This window comes from Nycticebus coucang, chromosome 4 (assembly GCF_027406575.1).
Source record: "Nycticebus coucang isolate mNycCou1 chromosome 4, mNycCou1.pri, whole genome shotgun sequence".
In the NCBI taxonomy this organism is placed as follows: Eukaryota; Metazoa; Chordata; class Mammalia; order Primates; family Lorisidae; genus Nycticebus; species Nycticebus coucang.
In genome coordinates this window covers 105,207,539-105,229,355 of record NC_069783.1, presented here as the reverse complement: position 1 = coordinate 105,229,355, position 21,817 = coordinate 105,207,539, and the positions used below count along the sequence as shown (strand labels likewise).

The following is a 21,817-nucleotide window of genomic DNA, read 5'->3' as shown; positions in this document are numbered from 1 at the left end:
TCCTCTTCTTGCAGAAGGACATGGCCCTGAAGCCACAGGAACGGAAGGAGAAATGGGAACGTCGCCTCATGAAGAAACCCCGAGAGTCAGAGAACTGCCCACCTGCGGAGCCGAGTGAGCACAGGCGGCCCCTGGAGGCGGGCAGCCCCAGGCAGGACTTGGAGCCTGCCTGCGACGGGGGGCCGAGGAAGGTCCCACTGCAACCCTCCAAGCAGGTGAGCGCCGGGTCTCCCCACTTGGGAACTAGGCAGCCCGGGACCACGCCAGCACCTGGACACCACCCATGGCAGCACCTGGGGCTGCTTGGCGACGCGCCTCATCGTTGTTGGACTAGGGGTATGGGGCACATGTGGCCAGGCTGGGTCACAGAAAAGTAGTGACTTGCCCAGGGCCACAGCTGAAAAGGGGCCTACCCAGGGTGGGAGGGCATGTGCTGGGTGGGTGGCAAGTGGATAGGCCGGCCCCGTTTCCCCCGCGTCTGCCAGGCTCCGCCGACTACCCGGTGTCCAGTGTGTCTGTCAGGAGCGTGGGGACCAGGTTTGTTGCTGAGCACTCTCCTACTGCACACACAGCGCCATCTGTGATGCGCTCAGCATAGGGCGGGGGAGCAGTCAGTCCCGGTGGTCGCCGCAGGCATGTGACTTTTTGGTGGTCTAGGTGCACAGCACAGCCGGGAAACAGGGCTCTGCCTGCCCCACCTGGGGGCCTTTCTGCCTGTCTGGGGTCTGAGCAGGTGGAAGCTGGCCCAGGGCTTCTTCTGGCCTAGGGTTCTGTCCTAGGCCTTGGCTCAGCCTGCAGCTACTTCCTCCTGAGGCCTGTTGGCCTGCACCTTCTTCTCAGAGAGGGCCTTTGTTCGGTGTTTCGGGCTCCACTGTTGGTTCCCTCGGGACTTGGGCTGCTAGAGGGGGCAGCATGTCTCACGGGCCCGGGCTGGATGGGGGGGTCCACAGACACACCTGCCTAGGTGGACACGTGCTCTTTCTTCCATGCAGGTGTGCTCCCCAGAAGGGGGGCCGCTCCCAGCCAACCCCTGGGACCAGAACAGCCCGGCCCAGCACCAGCAGCAGCTGCAGCCCAGCCAGCCCAGCCAGCCCCAGGGGCCCCCCCCAGCCCCGTCGGAGCTCCCAGATCCCGGGCAGCCCTGCCAGCCCCGAGAGCCCCGCCAGCCCCGCCAGCCCCAGCGGCCACCCCCGGGTCAGCGCAGCAGGCCCCAACGGTCACTTCTGGGCCTGAGACTGCCCTGCCAGCCCCGGCGGTTACTTCTGGGCCCCCGTCAGCCTTGCAGACCCCAGCGGCTGCCTCCAGCCCCAGATCAGCAGTGCCGGCCCCAGCAGTCACACCAGACTCAGCCCTGCCGGCCACGTTGGGCGCTCCCAGGCCTCAGGCAGTGCTGCCGGCGCCTACGCTCCCTGCTGGCCCCACGGTCCCTCCTAGCCCCTTGCCTCCACTGCAGGCACCTGCGCTCTCTCCTGGTCCCACGGTCCCCCCTGACCCCCTGCCTCTACTGCCGGCGCCTGCGTTCCCTGCTGGTCCCATGGTCCCCCCTGGCCCCCTGCCTCTATTGCCGGCGCCTATGGTCCCCCTTGGCCACCTGCCTCTACTGCCGGCGCCTGCGTTCCCTCCTGACCCCAGGGCACCGCTGCCGGCGACTGCGGTCCCTACTGACCCGGTGGCACCGCTGCCGGCCCCGGCGGCCATGGGCCAGCCCCTGTCACTGTGGCCATCCCAGTGGGGCTTCCTCAGGACAGCGCTGTCGGCCCCTATGGTCTCTGTTAGCCCATTGCCCGCGATGCCAGCCCCCACGGCCACTCCTACCCCTGCGACCACGCCGCCGGCCTGCCAGCTTTCTCCCAGGCCAGTGCTGCTGCTCTCGGCGAGCATTCCTAGCCCCGTGTCAGTATGGCCAGCCCCGAAGGTCCCTCCTGGGCCAGCCCAGCCGCCCCCGGCGGTCACTCCTGGGCCTCAGTCAGCCTCAGCAATTAGTCGAAGCCCCAGAGCAGCCTGGCCCACCCAAGCCCTCACTGCTGGGCCCAGGACAGCCGTGCCAACAGAAGCGACCACTCATGGGCCTGGAGCAGCCTCGCCCCAAGCGGCCACTCATGGGCCCAGAACAGTCATGTCAGCCTCTACGGCCACTCATGGGCCCAAACCAGCCCTGCCAGCCCCAGCCCTTACTCCCCATCCCTGACCGCCCTTCACTCCTAGGGCAGCCAGGCCTGCCCTGCCGGCCCCTCATGGGGCCCCCATGCCAGCCTCGGCGGTCGCTGTTGGACCTGGTGCCAGCCCCTCAGCCCCAGCTCCTGGCCCTGGGTCGTCCCTGCCGGCCACTGAGATCACGATGGACCCGCTCCTCTGCCCCTGGGGTAGCCCGCCAGGCCCCATCTGTGAGCCCTGGAGCCTGATGCCCTGCAGGTGCTTCCTTGGTGTGTTGGACACCCAGTTGGGGCTGCACCCTGGCAGGGCCCTGAGACCAGGGCCACTTCCCTGCAGATCTGAGATGCTTTGCTGGACTGGCCTAAGGCCTCCTCCAGGCAGGGTCGAGCATTGCCACTAAGGACTGAGGCTCAGGCAGAGGTGGGGGCCCCACAGTGCTGGGATCAGGCAAGACACACCACACCAAGAGGAGAGGAGACGACCCATCTTCCTCCTACATCTGCTGCACCCTCCCCCACCAGTGTCCCGGTGCCCCCAACCTGAAGGCTGCTTGTGATCTGCACGCCTTGGGGAGAGCACAGCTGTCCTCAGATCCTGGAGGTCCCTCAGCATCTTTCCGTGCCTCTAAGTTGCCAACACTGTCCTTGCATCTGAGTCTCCATGCACACCTGTCCCAGGTGTACCACTGTGCAGGGTGTGTGTGCAATGTGTGGTTGTGTACGTGTGCACGTGCACATGGGGTGTGGGGTGCCAGGACAAGAGAGCTTTTATTGGGGGGGGGTACTAGCCACAGGCCTTGTTCCTTAGGCCCCAGCCTATCTGGCCACAGTGTGTCCCCCTAACCCCCCAGATGGAATAGCTGGTCAAGATGTGGGCTTTGCTGGAGGCTGCACTCCAGCTCCCAGCCCTCCTCAACAATTGCATGGTACTGGTGTCCCCTTCCCAGGTCCTTAAGCTACAGGAGGGCCATCTGGCCGAGCAGGAGCTGCTGGTGACCGGAGGCTTCCACCCCCACCTCTCAGGACTCTGCCTCTACCCCCCAGTAGGTGTGCACAGCAGGGGGCTGTCAGGGTCTGCAGACCAGTGAGAACCCATGCTGGGAAAGCCCCCTCTGCTGGGCCCTTCCTCAAAGCCCCCCCACCCCAATTGGCAGACCTCACACTACAGGGCTGTAGGGCTGTCTCTGGGCCCCACACTGGTGGTCAGGGATCATCTCCCTAGACCCCGGGTCTCAGGGCAGCCATACACTCAGGTCTCCTGGAGTATGGGGCACATCTCTTGCCCCATAAGGGAGCATGAATTCTGTGAGGCGGGAGGAGCTGAGGAAGGGGTAAAGGAGCTCTGTCTTCACACCCCTTGTGGGGCCAGCTGCAACTAGCTGCTCTACAAAGGCAGGCATTTCTGGAGAGTAGCACTGGCCACCTGCAGGTTCCTAGGCTGAGGGGAGGTGGAAGGAGGCTCCCTGGCTGGAGAACCGGACTGTCCCCAGCCCCCTCCCTGCTGCCCCTGCCCACGCCTGGGTACACCCCTTCCTCGGTGCTCACCTGGGGCCTCCATCCCAGAAACGCAGGGCTTATTTTTCTGATTAAAGAAAATAAAAAGTGCCATGCCACTATTTTTTATAATAGCATTAGTGTTTGTAATTTAAACAGATGAGTGTGTGTCTTAAATGATTTATTCTGACAAATGGTCCTTATGCAAATGGACTTGGCTCTTGTTTCTTTAGATTTGGACTGAATAGAAAGGGGACCAGAGTGTCTGCTTTTGCTCAGCCTAGCCCAAGGAGGGTGTCTGGGGTATTCTTTGCCCCTGGGGTGGGCACCCTGGGGACCTGCCCCCTGCCTCCCGCAGAGAGCAAGGGGCTCAGGTGAAGGCAGAATTCAGATTATGCCAAACCTGCCCCTCCTAGGTCGGTCTTGAAAGAAATTATACATGGGGTGGGTCTTAACCTGTCAAGTATCACCCTGGGGAGGTCCAGAAAACCTGGAGGCCAGATCCTGGCCATGGGTTTGGGGAAAGTCCTCATATTGCTGTAATTGCCCTCAAAGTCACTCACAAAGGGTCTGGAACCACTTTTCTCCCAAGCTTTAGTTGTGCACTAAAGCTATTTCTAGCCTGTCTCTGCTTTTAGGGATCCCCTGGGGACAATGGGACTGGAGGGACTGTGTGAGCACAGGGCCTTGTCCTGGGTGCAGACCAGGACAGCCTGAAGGAACTGTGCAACTGGCCAGGGGCAGAGGCCATCTGGGATGGGAGGGTAGACTGTGGGCTCCCCATGGCCAGGAGCTAGGAAGACAGTGGACACCTGCCAAGGAAGCTACTAGGCTGACCTAGAGGGACTCCAAGGCCTGACCATGACCTCCAGTTTCCAGCCTAGGCCTAGTGTCCATGCTGGCCTAGGTTCAAGGTGTCACTCTGGCGAGGGAAGAGCTGACAAGGATCCTGAGGGACCACTGCTGCACCTGGGAAATGCTGGGGTTTTAGTTTTTCTGAGTAGCTGGAAATCAAGATTTGTCTATGGATTTGGTGACTGAAACATTGGTGGCTAGTATTATGACCTGCCTTACGGGACACAGCTTGTGGGCCTGCCCCTGAAGATGGGGAGGGATAGCAGTTGAGGTGGGAAGGCAGAGCAAGCCAGCCTGGAGTTCAGTGAAGCCTGAGGGAGGCCACCCATCCCTTGTGAAGACGGGCCTTTCTGGAGACATGGTCTGGGTGCAGTACCCAAGTGACTAAAGGCAGAGTAGTCCCTGCCATCTGCAGAAGGGGCTGTGGGCTGGGGCCAGCACCTACTCCTACTGAGACTTGGTGGTGACAGTGGTCACTGAGGCTTTCAAGTTAGAGAAGGAACTCGGGATGGATTCCTAGAAGACAACTCTTTGAAAGTCTATTGTACCTGTGGGAGGCAGGGCTTGGGGATCCAGGGGCTCCAAGGTGTTCCTGAGCTGGGTGAGTCAGAAAGTTGCAAAGGTGGCCCCAGGGAGGGAGGGATTAAATGGGGGTGACCTCCTTGGAGCTGGACCCTGTCTTCCCCACAGAGGGTCTGGGTGGCACATGCTCAGGCACCTGCTTGGGCCTTCTGAGTGGAGCTCCTGACTGTAGGTGAATGCCCATGGTCACACCCCTGAGTCCTGCCTTCGGTGTTGGAAATGCCCCCTGGGGAGGAGGAAGCTGCCTAGACTCCCACTTGGGGGACTCAACAGGTTTTTTGAGCTCCAGTACATTCCAGACACAAGTCTGGCACTGAGCGTGCCCCCATTCTAGCCTAGAGAGGCAGACCAGGAATAGATGTGGCCTGTCCATTAGTGTGTCGGAAGATTCTTGGGGAGATTGAGGGAGGGGCTGCTGACACAGGAATGCCCATCAGAATGGCCTATGCAGAGGCTGGAGGCAGGGCCATACCTGAGGTGAACAGGGTTAGCCTAGAGGTTGGAGGGCCTGGGATCTTGCAGAACTCAAGTGGGGTAGCCTGACCTGGGACTCATCTGTCAATCTTGGTGTCCTCCCAGGCAGGCACAAGGCCCCAGCCTGCTTTCCAGACCTGCAGCTGGTGTCTGGGGTGCACTGACATAGGCTAGGCAGAGAGGCCACTGGCTTTCCTTCTACAGCCAGAAACTGCTGCTCATGGAGCTGTCGAGAAATTCTAAGTTCTCTGCCACTACACCAGGATTTGACAAGAAGCCCTTCCCACACTGGGACTGGGAGGCTACCAGGCTAGCAGGCTGAGGGGAGCAAGCACATGTCTGGAGGTATCCCCTAGACTTCGTTAGCTCAGGTTCTGGTCCTGTGCTGGGTGGGGCCTAGACTCCTTAGAGTAGTACCATGTTAATAGGAATACCATGTGTGCCACACCAAAAAGTAAAAAGAATTGGGACTGATTTCCATTATATATTGTATGTAACTCCATGTATTTCCAAAATAGTGTTATTTTTAACCTGTAATCAATATAAAGTTACCAGTGAGATAATTTCTTTTTTTGTTTGAGTCCTGTGTTTACAACACTGCTCAGTTAAGCCACATTTCACGTGGTCAGTGACCACATGTGGCGAAGCGCAGGCAGCTGTGGGGTGTCCAAAGCATCATGCCCTTTGAGCACAGCCATGGCCATGCCTGGGTACCTGCGATGGGTTTCTTACTTTCTAGTTTATCCACTCATGATCAACCCCTTGTGCCTCAGCCTGGACCTGAGATACCCTCTCACTCAGCATGAACAAAGCATAGCACGCCAGCTCCCAAATCTCTTTCCCCTCCATCTCAGTGGATGAACCTAGTGTCTACCCAGATAGGCCAGAAATTGGACATCTCTTGCACTCCTCACCGCCCTCATCCTCCCACCCAGCTTATACAGGCAAGTCCTGGGCATCCACCTCTTAAACCTCCTCTGAACTGAGTTTTACTGGAAAACAATGAATACAAACATCAGGATGTGTGGGATGCAGCTAAAGCAGTGCTTAGAATGACTTCTCTAGCTTTAAATGGTTATATTAGAACAGCAAAGAGGTTTAAAGTCAATGCCCCAAGGTTTTACTTTAGAAGCTGAAGAAATAAGTAACACTACAGAAGGAAGGAAATAGTAAAGTTGAGCAGAAACTAATGAAATGGGAAACAAGCAAGGGAGAAAATCAACAAAGCCAACGCCATCTCTTTGAAAACATCAACAAAATCAAGAAATCTTTAGCTATGTTGATGAAAAAGAGAACAGGCAGAGCGTGGTGGCTTACGCCTATAATCCCAGCACTTGGGAGGCTAAGGCAGGTGGATTGCCTGAGCCCACAGGTTTGAGACCAGTCTAAGCCAGACTAAAAATAGCCCGGCATTGTGGTGGACACCTATAGTCCCAGCTACTTGGGAGGCTGAGGCAAGAGAATGGCTTGAGCCCAGGAGTTTGAGGTTGCCATGAGCTATGACATCACTGCAGTCTACCAAGGTTGATAAAGTGAGACTCTGTCTCAAGAAAAAAAAAAAACACAAATTACCAACATTAGGAATGAAAAAGTAAATATAATTACAAGTGCTGCGATGTGAAAAGGACAAAATAGAACACCTTCATTTTAATAATTCAACAGGTGAGCTGAAACGGACAAATTCCTTGACAAACACCAAAACAGACACAAGATCAGGCAATCTGAGTGGTCCCATGTTTTGTGGGGTTTTTTGTTTTTTTTTGGCCAGGGCTGGGTTTGAACCTGCCACCTCCGGCATATGGGATGGGCACGGCCCCTCGTCCCATGTTTTGGATATACAAGTTTGGCCGTCTCAGTGTCACATCCCTGGGTCAACCCAGCCCAACATGACCATCTTTCACCATCACCTCAGGCATCACATCTTGTGGAGCCTTGCCACACTTTTTAGCTGAGGATGCTATAGGAAAGCAGCAATACCTGGATAGCTTGCCGAGGTCAGCAGGGAGTGGCTGAACCAGGCTTCCAACCTAGCAGCCGCTTGTGGAATCTGAGCCTTGGCAGATGGGACAGCAGCTACTACTTTCCTCTGCTAGCATGTGTCTAGGCATCCTGCCTCTGAGAGGAGCTTTCTGGAAGGTTCTCTTCACTCACAGGGTCCTTGGTGGCCTGGCTCTCCTCCCTTTGGCAGCTCATGGACATTTCTAGTCTTAGCTGTGTTCCTGCTCCCTTCCCTACTCCATGCTATAATTGCCCTTTCCTACACCACCGCTGCTGCCCTGTGCCCTCACTCTGGCAAGGCTAGGCCCCAGGGCAGGTCTGTAGGCTGGCTTACTGCACTGTTGATGCACTCACTGACATTGTGTGCTTATTTGAGGTTTTCTAATCACTGAAGAGACAGTCCCCAGATGTGCCAGGTCTCTGTCTTTCCAGAAGCAGGTGAACATCACACAATACTAGCTATGTGGCCCCTTGGCAGGGTCCTCAGTTTCCTGATCTGTAAAATGGAGTAATGACATCCTTTCTAGGATTTTAAGAATAGAACTGCACCCATCTTTAGCACCTGAAAATGTCTGGCTGCTGTGGTTAACAGGTCTTTTCCACAATGGGGGTGTGTCTGAGGGCCCAGACCCTGAAAGCTGGCTCTATCCTTGGCTTTATGGGGGCCTTGAGGTTTTGGCATGAGGGCTGCTGAGGGAGTGGTGGAACCCCTCAGTCTGTCCCTCACCCCATGCTTTGCAAACAGTGCCCTCTAGCCTGTAGCTCCCAGCTCCTCAGCCAGCTCAGAAGGACACTCTTCTGGGGGCTAGATCCCTGCCCTTGCAGGCTCCCACATAGCATAGTATAGGGAGCATGACTTGTCCTTTCTGGGCCTCAGTTTCCTCATCTATAAAGAGGGGATGTTAATAATAGTACATTTGACTTAGGTTGTTGATAAAATAAATTGTGCTAATGTGCAAGGCATCTGCCGTCTACATGGCTGCTGCTGGGATGATGGTTACTGCTTTTGTTTCTGTGAACTCTAAGAAGCCCCTTGTCCTTGGTACCAGGCGGGGTCCCCTCACTGGGGCAGTTGTGCAGGGCTCATAGGCAGAGCACTTGGCTGCTTTGTGGTTCTGACCTGGGGCCTGGGCCTGCCTCTGTGAGGAGTAGCAGATGGACTTGTGGTGCTGAAGCCTTCTGCCACCAGATGCCCCCATAAGAAATGAGGGCCTTGCCACCAGGGCGCTGCTTGGTGAGGATAAGGAAGGAGACAGGGCATCTGGGGCTTCTCAGACACATTCCCCCTGCCCACATGGTTGCAGGCTAAGCCCAGTCACAGTGGGCTTGATGACTTCACTTTCCTAGCCTCATGTCCAGAGAGGGTGTGTTCATCCCACATGTACTTCTTTGCACGCTTGTCATTCCCAGTTCTAAGCGCTGGGGTGCTGCAGTGAACAGGACAGGTAATTGTCTCACTCTGTGAGGTTAAATTCTCAGGAGGAGGACAGACGATGGCACAGATGGAAATCATTTGAGCTGACAGCGATCCTGCATGGGAAAGAGCTCTCGTGTAGAGGATGTGCCTGAGAGGCATGGCCCTGATGGACCCAAGCAGGGCCAGGGTGGGGAGACAACTATGAAAGGAGCCTGGTGTCCAGTGTGGACTTCACTCTCAGAGAGAAACCATGGAAGGCTTTAGGCAAGTGAGTGGAACGAGTTGATGTTTTTAAAAACTTGTGGGGAGGCTCAGCACCTGTAGCACAGTGGTTACACCGAGGGTGGCAGGTTTGAACCCGCCCTGAGCCAGCTAAACAACAATGACAACTGCAACAAAAAATAGTGGGCGTTGTGGTGGGTGCCTGTAGTCCCAGCTATGTGGGAGGCTGAGGCAAGAGAATTACTTAAGCTCAAGAGTTTGAGGTTGCCACGAGCTGTGCTGCCATGGCATTCTACCAAGGGCAACATAGTGAGACTCTGTCTCAAAAAAAAACTCATGGGGACACCAGGACAGCAATGGAGGTGGTGATACTGCCTGTTGGAGGCTGTTGTGGCTGTTCAGATGGGAGGTGTGCCCTAACTTAGTTCCTTAGTCTATGAGATGGATGGAGCACAAACTGAGCAAGAATAAGTGGCCTAGGCAGAACTGATGGAACCCAGCTGGACCAAGAGGTCCAACTCCAGGCCTGGCAGAATATACCTACTGGGGTCCACTCTGGTTAGCTGCTGCTCCTGCCCCTCCTCCAGCAAACAGGACTTGGGGCTTGTGGACACTCGGATTATTAGCACTCACCCCACACAGCTTATATCCCCAGGAGCCTGCTGGCAATGTATCTCTCTTTTTTTTTAATTTATTTATTTTTATTGTTAAGTCATAGCTGTGTACATTAGTGCAATCAAGGGGTACAATGTGCGGGTTTGGCAAAGTATGTTTTTTTTTTTTTGTGGAGACAGAGTCTCATTGTACTGTCCTTGGGTAGAGTGCCATGACTTCACACAGCTCACAGCAACCTCTAACTCTTGGGCTTACGCAATTCTCTTGCCTCAGCCTCCCAAGCAGCTGGGACTACAGGCACCCGCCACAACGCCTGGCTATTTTTTTGCAGTTTGGCCAGGGCTGGGTTTGAACCCGCCACCCTCGGCATATGGGGCCAGCGCCCTACTCACTGAGCCACAGGTGCCACTGGCAATGTATCTCTTAAGGTGGTGGCCTCAACTCAGCAGCATCCCTTATATCATCTGTTGTGCATTTCCATCCCTTTACCTATTCATCTGTGCTCCATCCACCTATTTAGTCACTTATTGACTTACCTGTTCACGCCCATCCTCTGCTTATTCATGTACCTGTCCATCCACCCACCCATTCATTTATCCATTCATCCATCCACCCACCCATCTATTCATCCCCCATCTATCTAGCAATCCATCTTCCATCCACCCGCCTATCCATCTGTCCATCCATCCATTTGTCTGAATCCCAAAAGAAGAATGTCAATAAGCTAAAGGGGATGTTCAGCACTCAGAAGGGGGTGTCATGCTCCCTTGACACTGTGATGACCTTAGGACACTTGGTCTTTCCAAAACACTGCCTGAGCCCTCTTCACTATGCCTTTCTCTGCTAAGAGACAAGAATAAAAGACAGCCCTTTCCTACTGGGACACTCACAGTCCAAGCAATCTCGCTTGACTTTTGGAGGGACATTCGGGACTATTAAGACCCTAATCGACATGGAAAGTGGATAGAACATCAGGAAGAGTTTCTGGAAGAAGCAAAGCCCATGCTAAATTGAGTAAATGTTATCCTAGAAGAGAGTGGAGATGCTTTCCTAACACTGGGGTCTCTCAGGGAGCCTGGGACTGGAAACTCTGAGCACTGTCCTTTTACCAGCTGTGTAAAATGTCTGATAAACCTGGGCCCCAGTACCACACTCCACCAGCAGGGGCCACCATCAGCTCTGAGCACTGTTCTCCCCACGGGCTGTGTGTAATGTCTAGTATAGCTGGGCTGTTGCGTCCAGTCTTCACAACCAGGGGCCACTGTTGGCTCTGATCACTGGCCTCCGGACATGCTGTGTAATGTGCCTTGTACAGCTGAGCCATGACTCCACCAGTGGGGGCCACCATTGGCCCTGAGCATTGTCCTCCCCACTGCTGTGTCATGTCTTGTACAGCTGGGCCTAGTTCTATACTCAACCAGCAGGGGCTGCTCTGAGCACTGTCCTCTCCATGTTTGTGGGGTGCCTGGTCCAGCTGGTCTGCAGCTCCAGTCTCCACCAGCAAGGCGAGAAGGGCTGCCATCCACCTCACTTCTCAGGGCTACACCTGCGCCTAGCAGCACTGGCTTTCCACATCTTAGGGCTGCAGTTGAGCACGTGCAGGACAGTGCCCGCAACTGTGCAGCAGCACGGCTGGGGTGGTGAGCAGGTTAGGGTGCCCCCTTCAGTCGTGCATAGCCTGCTGCCCTGCCACTGGTCTCGGGAAGCCTCCCTCTCCCTGGCTGGTCTTGCCTCTGTGATCCTCCTCTGGGGGCTTCCCCACCCCTTTGCAGATGGAGGCTCCGCCCAGGTTTGCCACAACTAGGTCCGGCTTTCGCTTTCCTCCCCCAGCTGGCTCAGTACAGGTTCACCTGCGCTGGGCCAGGCTCAGCAGAGTGTGTGGAGGGTGGATGCAACAGGAACCAAACAGGTGTGCAGTACACTGTCGCTGCTGCCCTGCTGTGAGGAAGGTGGGATGGGTCTCGGCCACCTAGGTGCAGCGTCTGCCCTCCTCAACCAGGGCACACTAGGGCACAGCTCCTAGAAGACAGGCAGTGCCAGGCTGGGCTTCTGCCACCCAGTCACTTCAGGGGCATGTTTGGGGAAGAGGGGACCTGGGGTCAGGCTGTGCCCTGGCTAATTTTGAGGAGCCAATGGTCAGAGTCTAGGGACCCGGGCTCCCAGGCACCCCAGAGGGGAGGGGAGGAATGTCAGGGTGCCTGGCACCTGGCTTACAGAACTGCTTCATGAGGGCTTCAGGGGCATGTGAGGAATTGTCCAGCAAAGGAAGCAAGGGCTGACCAGGGATGGGTGTCAGCCTGCACTTGGCTGTGCCGGATTAATGGATAGCTTTGGGAGCTCCCAGAACACTCCAGAACCCAGGTGCTGGGAGATGGGAAGCAGAGCATCTTGTGGATGGACACAGCTCCACCCCATCTGCACCTTTGCCTCTACCCAAGTCCCACATTTCTGCCAAGTGATGGCTGGGTCCCAGCTAGTGTCAAGTGCTCCTGGCCAGGGTTCCTCTTGCTGCAGACTGAGTGTCTAGGCTTTGACCTGGAGTGGGCAGGAGAGTGGCCTGGGAAGCACAGAAGTGCCAATGATCCCTGTGACTGCTTGGCACCAGGGCCAGGAGCCAGTGTCCTGCCAGGCGGGGAGTTCAGGCTGCAATCCAGGGAGGGATGGTATATGTGCTTTCATGAACTTGGCAGCAGGATGGCTCCCCAGAGCCTGTTCTTGGCTTCTATATCTGGAGTCTTTGTTTCCTTTCAGGATATGGCCCAGCCCTACATGGGTGGTGTGGGGGGACCAACATGGGCCTGGCAGGTCTGAGGGAGGCCTGCAGGTAAGAGGTCGGTGTGCCGTGGCCACAGTCTGAGCCCTGTGTGCCTATAGGATGGCACTTGCCAGTGTGGAACTGGCTGACAGGTTATGAGACCCACAGGACCACTATGTACAGCTGCTCAAGTCATGCACAGCATCACTTCAGGACCACCTTCCTGTGGTCCTGTATGCACTTGCCAGGGCAGCTTTCACATTCCGAGGGAGCCTCAGCTTAGCCTACACAGAGGGCTCTGGGGTGTACTGGGGGACTCATGTGTAACTCACTTTGGGGTAGGGACCTGGACAAAGTTGTGTGCACCTGACAGTCATGGCAGGTATCTGGGCAGCGGGGTGGGGTGGGGGAGCCATGAGTGGCTCACGTGGGCTTTATGCATCTGCTGTGCTGGAAGAGGCCTTCTGGAGGCCACGGGGCAAGGTGGTATATGTAGCAGTGTGTGTCATGAGCCTGGGTGGTGAGTGTGCATGTCTGTGGGCCTGTGTCTGCCCCCTGTGTGTGCAAGTGGTGGGTTAGGGGAGCTTGAGAGAGCCTGTGCCCAGGAGTGCACCAGGCCCTGGATCGGCCAGCCCTGCACCTGACGCCCCCACAAGTCTGAGCTCCCAGTGGAATCGCCTGTTTCTTGTCTGTAAAGGGTATATGCATCCTGGGCGGTGCCTGTGGCTCAGTTGGTAAGGCGCCTGCCCCATATACCGAGGGTGGCGGGTTCAAACCTGGCCCTGGCTGAACTGCAACCAAAAAATAGCTGGGTGTTGTGGCGGGCGCCTGTAGTCCCAGCTACTCGGGAGGCTGAGGCAAGAGAATCGCTTAAGTCCAGGAGTTGGAGGTTGCTGTGAGCTGTGTGATGCCACGGCACTCTACCGAGGGCCATAAAGTGAGACTCTGTCTCTACAAAAAAAAAAAAGGGTGTATGCATCCTGATATGTGCAGTGTGGAGCCTGGGAGTGGTGGTCCCCATGCTGGAGTTCTCACTGCTACTACCCAGTTCTAGCCGGTCCCATCCACCTGCTGGCCTGCATGCTGTGCTCAATGGAGAGCCAGCTTGCAGGAGTGGCAGCTGTTACACTGTCAGCAGCATAAGCCATGGTGAGTGTTTACACTGCAGGAGTTGGCAGGAGCTCCACACTGGGGCTACCCATTCCCCCAGTCCTGCCAACTAGGATATGGGCTGGGCTTGCCCCTACCCCAGGAAGTGGTTGGCTCTGAGCACAGCTAGGCAGAAAGTCCCCTCGGACCCCCCCCTCCTTGCTGCATGGAAGGTGTCCTCCCAGCTGCCCAAGGTCCTCATCACCTGCAGGTGCTCTGGAGCAAGTCCCCGTGCCTCAGTTTCCCCATCTACAAAATGGGGTGGTAGTCCTCCCTGATAGGAATACAGGGGGCTCTGAGTGCCGCTGTTTTTGCCCCCACCCCTGCCTGGTATCTCATGTCCCTACCACCTTTCTCCACAATGTCCTGTCTGGGTTCACACATGCCAGCCAAGAAGTACAGTGTGGCTCCTGCACACTCATGGCCCCTACAGGTTTTCAGTCCTGGTACCACACTCTAGAGCCTGGTAGGTCTTGGTGGGCCTTGTGAGCCATGCTGGGGCTGCTGGCTCTTTGAGAACACTTTGGGGACCCTGAGATAAGGAATCATTTCAAACCCACAGGAGTATTGAGTCAGGACAGTGGCTGCCAGGCTCAGCACTACACAATGGTCCTTCTGAGCCCTTCACCCCTGAGCACCTGCTACCCAGGTCACTTAATTTCTCTGGGCCTCAGTTTTTTCATCTTTAAAATGGAAACAAAAATCGTTCCTACTTAGGGCCACTGGGCGAGCAAGCACTGAGGCCAGGCCTGCTACACAGCAGTCCCAAGGGCTGCTGATGACAGGATGGTGGTGGAGTTGTAGCAGAGTAGCACCTCCGCTCAGCAGATGAGAAACTGAAGCTCAAAGCAGCTGGGCGGTGGCCTACGGTCATGCAGCAGGGAGTGACTGAGCAGGGTGAGCTCAGTCTTGGTGGTGGCCTCAAGATCAGCTCTGCATAGTAGTGGTGGCCCAGCCATGAGGCCAGGAGGAGGGCCAGGGTGTGGATGGCAAGGCCCCACTGCCACCAGCCCTGAATTCCACTTGGGTGTCTTTAAAGTCAGCAGCTCGAGGAAATGAGGACAGAGCCAAGAGTGACTCTAATGTCACTGTGCCATTGCTCTCTGGGCATCTCTTTCACACCGTGAAGTGAGTGTCTGTTACCAGTGTGTGAGCTGTCAACCTGGGGTGGCTCCCTGGCCCCCTGCGGAGTTGTCCCTGGCTGCCCACACTCCAGACACAGCTGAGCACTCTGTCAGCAGTGGCACATCACATCACATCCCAGAGTACTTCCAAGCAGCCCCAGAGGTGGGGAGCGGGGCATGTAGCTGGAAGGATGCTACAGATGGAGTCAGGTGTGGGTTTGCCTGAGACAGTGTCTCTCCCTGTCCCAGATGAAGGTCACCGTGTCCAAAGGAGGTGACCGGGACAGTGATGATGACAGCATCCTTGAAGCCACCAGCTCCCGGCGGAGCAGCTCTCGGGACCAGCTCAGTGACGTGAGTACCCACCACCTAGGGCTGGTCATCTGGGGCATGACCTGCAGATGGTATCAGGAAGCCATCAGATGGGAGCCCTGGGAATTCCCATGAAGGCTTTGTGCTAGCAATTAGCAGTTTGCCTTCCTTAAAGCAGGATTTTTTTGCTAATTAGGCCTTTCCTGTTAGGAAGGATTTGACTGAGGAAAAGCAATTAAGAAGCCACCAGGAGCTGACTGAAATATGAAACTTGGTATCCAGGCTACCCTGAACTGTGGTGTGCAGCTGGGGAGGGCAGGATGGACATAGGCAGGCACAAGGAAGAGGAGGAGGGCAGGATGTGGCAGATGAGCCTCCACAAAGGCTCAGTGAAGGTGCTTCTCCCTCCTTGAGCAGATCTGGGCCCAGTGGGGAGTCCAGTAGGCACTGAAGTCCTGTGCATTCAGTCCAGGGCCTGATGTCTCTGAGCTAGGAGAGATGCACACTGACCTGGGTCCAGACACACTTTCATTGTCCCTGGGAGGGTACTTGGGCTCCAGGTCCCTGGGGAGAGCCATCAATGGAGTCACATGGGGGTCCTTGGAGCCCAGTCCTAGGATGGCCATGACCCCCCACACTTGGAGTCTCCCTCACCCCAGGGGGACTCAGGGCCACTATGGAGCAGCCCAGGCTAGGACCAGGTAAATGCAGACAGGCCATGGCCCAGGGTAGAGGCCAGGTGTCCCTCTGAACCCTGAAGTGGCCTGGAGTGGGCAGGTTTCCTACAGGACTGAGTTGCACGAGGCATGTCTCATCGTTTAAATGGAGGCCTGGGGGAGGCAGGAGGGGCCTTACTGCCTAGCTCCGCCTTGTAGCCACAAGATGGGAAAATAGGTCAGGAGCTGTCTAGGGCACAGGGCTGCTCTAATTAGTTGTCCTCTAATTACTGCTTGGGTGAGTAAGGACGCATCTGAACATAGCTGGGCCAGCCTTGAGTTGGGACCTTGGGCAGTTGTGCCCCTGCTGACAGGCTATACAGTAGGTATCTCCCAAGCTCTCTTAAGGGGGGCCACCCAGCAGGGCTGTTGCCCTGCAGTGACCGCCTAGGAGCTGGCTGGGGTTCTGGGGAGGGTCTGTCTGGGGAAGGGGTGGGGGTCTCCCATCAGTTGTAGGGGGCAGGGATTGTTGTAGGAAAGGCTGCTTCCCCCTTTGCTGGGCTTGTCCTCTGTCCTGTCTCACACCCAACCCCCTGCCCAGTGCCAAGAGCCCCCTTTCCTGTCAAAGCCAGTGGTCAGCCCTGGTGGGCAGTGCCAGCCCTGAGGAACTTGGGATCCCAGCAGTCTGTATGTGCAGCAGGTGAGACCCACAGCCTCTGTCCCAATGGGCCTCAAATGCCCCTTGAGCCAGAGGGGCCCCACCAAGGGCGATTGGGGTCTCCTCCACCCTGATGCCTGAGGCCCCTGGCCTATCAGGTCCCCTGTAGTGACTCCCCAGAGGAAGTGGGTGTGGAAGGAGGCAGGCCCTCCACTCATGACCGCTGGGCTGCACAGCACAGCCTTCTTGCTCACTTTGAGGATTCCTCTCTGCTGGGCCTTCCCTCCTGTGGGAGTGGCCTTGACTGTGTTGAACCCCTTTTCTGAACCCACACCCCAGAGCTGCCAGGCTGCCCTTGGGATAGGCCACAGATCTGGACACAACTCTGCTTTGTCTCCAAGACTTCCTCCAAGGCTTCCGGGAGGCCCAGCTAAGGAAGGGTGTCCGACAGCCTCATGCTTGGAGCTGGGGTCCTGGGTGAGGGCAGGCAGGTCTGGCAAGAGGGTGTCTCGGGCCACTTGTCACTGACTGTGCTTCTTTCCTTCCCGCAGAGCTCAGCGCAGGCGGTCTCGGGGAGAGGCTACTCTGTAAGTCCCCTGGGCCCCTCACCTCACTTGCCCAGAGGCTCCCCCCAGAGGGCCTCCCTACACCATGTTCCCTCCTGAGCCCCTACTAGGTTGTGGCCCCAACAACTGTGGGGTGGGCAAGGTGGATGTGCTATAGGCCAGCAAGGTCCTGGAGGAGCGATGCTCAGAGCCTGTGGAGTCTGTAGGCTGACATGATGTCAGGGAGTCAGGGGCCTGGAGCAGGAGCCTCCAAGTGGTCTGCAGCCACCAACACACCAGAGCTACAGCCAGGGACAGGGGCCAGACTATTGCTTGGGGTCTGACCGGGCCCTCACCCTGTGCCTCCCTGGGCCTGGTGCCCTGAGAGCCACCCCAGCCCTGCACAGTGGGCGCCAGGAGGGAGATCCACACATGGCCTGCCTAGTAGGATTGTGCCGGTAGAGGGTGAGCTGCATATTTCCCAGCATGTCTGTTTGTCCCCATGGGAGCAAATGACACAGCCATGCACCCGTGACCTGGGGGATCACAGATCAGGGCTATGTTATGTCTGACACCTGTGCTGGCTGGGGTAACTGCAGGGACAGCCACGGGGCCGTGGGGCCCAGGTGTCTGCCCTTGCCTACCTGAGTGGGAGCCGTGTTTGCCTGGCACCCTGCATTCCTCCCCTTAGAGCAGCCCTGCCCATCGTGACTTCATTTCATTCCCCTCAAGTATCAAGAAGAACATTAATGACATCATAAAACCCAGAGCACTTTCTGCAGATTTACGTCTGCCCTGGCTCAGTGGAGGGGGTTTAGACTCCACCCTCCTCATTTCTGCAGTCCCTGATGCACTGCTAGGAGCAGCAATCTGGAGGGGTCACAGTGGCATTTTAAGTGTAGGGTGTGTGATTAACCCATTGACGACCTGGTAGGCCCAGCCAAGGGAAGAGTGCAGCCCTAGGGGACAGACACCATATGGCTCTATCCCATGGCTTCTGTTGGTCACTAAGAAGGAGCCAGGTCTCAAGCTCAGGTATGGCAAGGAGGCTTAGGCTATGACTGGACCCTGTGACCCCAGGCCCTTGGGGAGTCTGGGGCAGGAGTCAGCCATGAGCCTAGGTCCAGTGCAAGGGCTTGGCTGAGCCTCTCATCTCCAGGCCACCCCCTGCCTAATGCCTCATCTGAAGGTCTCTTTCAGCCCCGGGCTCAGCCCTGAGACACTCCCCCATGCCTCATCTGAGGGTCTGTTTTAGCCCCAGACTCAGCACTGAGATATCCCCCTCCTAGGCTCCATCTGAGCCCCAGGCTCAGCCCTGAGACACCCCCGCCACATCTGACCATCTGTTTCAGGCCCAGATTCAGCCCTGAGACATCTCCATCCCCATTGGAAGGGTCTGTTTCAGCCCAGGCCTGAGGCCTGAGATCTCCCCATGCCCCATCTGAATGAGAATCCATTTCTGCCCCGGGATTAGCCCTGAGAACCCCCTCCCCATTCCCCATCTGAGTGTCTGTTTCAGCCCCAGGCTCAGCCTTGAGACCCTACTTCCCCCATCTGAGGGTCTGTTTGAGCCCTGAGAGCATCCCCCACCTCCTTTGACTGTCACTTTTAGCCCTGGGCTTAGCCTTGAGACCCTCTTGCCACCTGGTGCCTCATCTGAGGGTCCATTTCAGCCCTGGGCTCAGCCCTGAGAACCTCCCCCATTCCCTGTCTGAGGGTCTGTTTCATCCCTGGGCTAAACCTTGTGACACCCCTGCGCCCCATCTGAGGGTCCATTTCAGCCCAGGGCTCACCCCTGAAATTTCCTCATGCCCCATCTGAGGGTCTGTTTCAGCCCCAGACTCAGCCCCGAGACCACCCCCTTTGCCCCATCTGAGGGTCTGTTTCAGCCCCAGGCTCAGCCGTGAGACCTTGGGCTCTGCCTTCTTCCTCTAGCCTTGGTTTGGTCACAGCATCCCCAAGTCTTTGGCCTGGGGTGTCCACCTGAGGGTGCTCCTCTGGGCAGCAGGTCACAGCCTCTGCAGTGTGGGGTTGGGCAGCTATGCTCTCCTCTGTGTGCTGGGACACAGCCCCTCCTAGGATGGCTGCAGGTGCCCATGATGTTCATGGTGACTGCCACTGGCAGCCCTGGTCTTTTTTGAGTTTTTTGTTGTTGTTGTTGTTTTGCTTTTTTGCAGTTTTTGGCCAGGGCTGGGTCTGAACCCGCCACCTCTAGCATATGGGGCCAGTGCCCTACCCCTTTGAGCCACAGGCGCCGCCCAGCCCTGGTCTTTTTTGTAGGCCCCTCCACATGGTGTCCTGGGTGTTATATTGTGTATCAATGTGGGAACAGGTTAGCACCATGGGGATGCCAGCCGGGCGAACACCAGTGATGGGGGGATGGTGGCCCTGCACAGAGGGAATGGTGACCTGAACCCATCACCACACCTGGATTTGAGGGCCCCTGGAGTGTTCTGTGGCAGGAGTGGCACACCTGGCCCCTGTGGATGTATGTGACACTTCAGGGTGTTGGGCAGAGAGAAGTTGGGTCCTGAGCACCTCAGGGCTTTAGCTGTTGCTGGTGAGGTGTGCGTGTATCCATGAGGGGCCCAAGTAGCTGGGCCCAGGGATATCCCATAGACTCCCCCACTGGACCTAAGACCCCCAGAGGGCCTTGGGCCTACCCCTGGGGTCTCCTGCCTGAGCACCAGCAGCCCTTCTGCCTCCAAAACCCCTTCCTTCTTCATTCAGGTTCTCCCCAAGACACTGCTCCGAATGTTTTCTGGGAAAACCCGTAATTAACTTGCCAGCTGCTCAAAGCTTAACCCCCCACAGCCACTGCACAGAAGTGACAGATGGTGGCAGGGGCGGGGGCTGCTGCACGGCTCTGCAGCTCCCTCCAGGCAGCAGGGCCCTAGGGGGCCCCTGAGGTCTGCAGATAGTCCTTCGTGTGTGTCCTGTGCCCCAGTATGGGCAGACTCATGTGTCAGACCCTAGTGTGTGCCAGAGGCACCCAGGGCCCACTGGAGGTAGGTATGCTCCTGGTCAGCGTTGCCCTGGTGGCCCTCAGGCTGTCCCAGCCCTGGTGTATTGCAGGTAGGAGCCCTGCCTCAGGGCAGACAGCAGCCTTCTCAGAGGTGTCATCCCCAGGAGCCCCAGACTGGAGGCCAGGTTGAGGCTACACCATCTCAGGCTGGGGAGCAGGAACTGGCCGAGGTGACCTGTGCCCAAGATCAGGGTGGGGGCCAGGGTGAGGGCCTGGAGCAGCTGTGTGGAGCTGTGCATGCCTCAGCTATGAGGGTCACAGGTTTCTCTATGGGTTGCTGTGTATGTCTGTCTCTGTGTCCTGTGTGTCTGTGTCTGTGTCTGCGTTTGCTACAGGTGTGTCCCTCTTCATGTGTGTGCATGTGTGCCTATCTGTCTTCTCAGAACACCTGGGTGCTCACTCGTGGGTGTGCCATGTGTCCATGTGCAGTCCATAGGGCCTGCCCATATCTGTGATTGGGGCCTCATACCCAAAGAACCAGGGCTGGGCTCGTGTTCCACCTCACCCAAGCAGCATCCCTCAGCTATGTGAGGTGATGTGGGGTGGTCTCATCTGCCCTAGTTGATAGACCATACTTGAAAGTGGTTTAATTTTGCCAATATTTATCTCCAGCAAACCCCCAATTACTGCTCATCATCAACAGCTTTTGTCCTGAATTTTCTATGCAGCACCGTCGGATATTAGTGTCATAAAATTAGTTAGAAATTAATTTGGTTCCTTGCAGCCAGGAACGTGAAGATCCACTCCATCTCTGGAGAAACAGGGGGTGGGAGGTTTCCTGTATCAAAGAGAAATGACAACCTATAAATGCCTGCTGGGACACAGCCGCTTTCCCCAGGTCCAGTGTGTGGAATGTTCTGGAAAGGTCCATGTCCAGCAGGTGTGGGGATCAGGGAGAGGGTTTGCTCCCCAGCATCCTTGGGACACCCTGGTACTCACCACATGTGGGCTATGTCCTCGCACTGAGACTCTGGATAGGGACACCACTGAGGCACCTAGTTCTCCCCCCGGCCTTCCCTGGACTGCCATCCTCTGCTCACACAGAGCCAAGTCCTTTCTGCCTTCTCTCCTCTCCCTGACACCACATGCTAGTGCTCAGAGTCTCCTGTGCACTAGGCCCACGACTAAGACTGCAAATAAAGTCCTGGTGCAGGTGCTGAATGCAGTGGAGGGAAAGGGGGCAGGGCCAGGGTGCATGCAGGTGGACAGTAGTGGCGCAAAGGCCCTGAGGGAGGCGTCCATGTGGCAGTGTGCTTGAGGGACCTCAGGGAGGAGATGTGAGGCAAGAGGTGGAGAAGGGCAGCACCTGAGCAGCTGGTGCTGAGAAGGAAGCCCCGCTCTATAGGGCCATGGGCCTGTCTGGGGAAGGTGGGGTGCCAGGGTTCAGGAGCCCCTGGGCTCCCTTACCTGCCTAGGGGGAAGGAAGCCCCTTCCCAGAGAGTACTAGTAGCTGATTGGCTTATACCATCTTTGGAGAATTTCCAAAAATTAATGTTAAATTGTGGGTCCTCTGCAAATGGGTAATTTCCCTAAGAGCCCGCCAGTATTCTGGGCTCTCTGCACCTGGCCCTCCAGAGGGCACGGAGCCGGGCTGTGCCTCCCTGCTTGAGGTCGTGGCCCCGAGGCTGGCCCTGGGCTTGGCCCTTTGTTGCTGGGAAGTCCAGAGGGCATCTGGCAGGGTTCTCTCTTCACTGACCCATGTGGAAATGGCTGAAAGCCCCACAAGCATGTCAGCCACATTGTGGCTGTGTGACAGGTCACTCCAGGACTTAGTAACATCCAC

The 21,817-nt window shown here is 56.8% G+C and overlaps 1 protein-coding gene across 10 annotated transcripts in view; it reads left to right on the top strand.

Moving 5' to 3' along the window:
• FBRSL1 (fibrosin like 1) overlaps positions 1–21,817 on the top strand; it is an 82,542-nt gene that overhangs the window by 14,977 nt on the left and 45,748 nt on the right. For 6 of the 10 annotated variants that reach the window (XM_053587530.1, XM_053587531.1, XM_053587529.1 and 3 more), the window contains exons 2-4: positions 15–215; positions 15,088–15,192; positions 17,016–17,051. In XM_053587530.1, the coding sequence (XP_053443505.1) occupies positions 15–215; positions 15,088–15,192; positions 17,016–17,051 (342 nt within the window). Of the gene's footprint in view, positions 1–14; positions 216–992; positions 6,850–15,087; positions 15,193–17,015; positions 17,052–21,817 lie in introns of those variants that run through there. The other 4 variants (XR_008379448.1, XM_053587536.1, XM_053587535.1 and 1 more) reach the window with 4 other exon arrangements.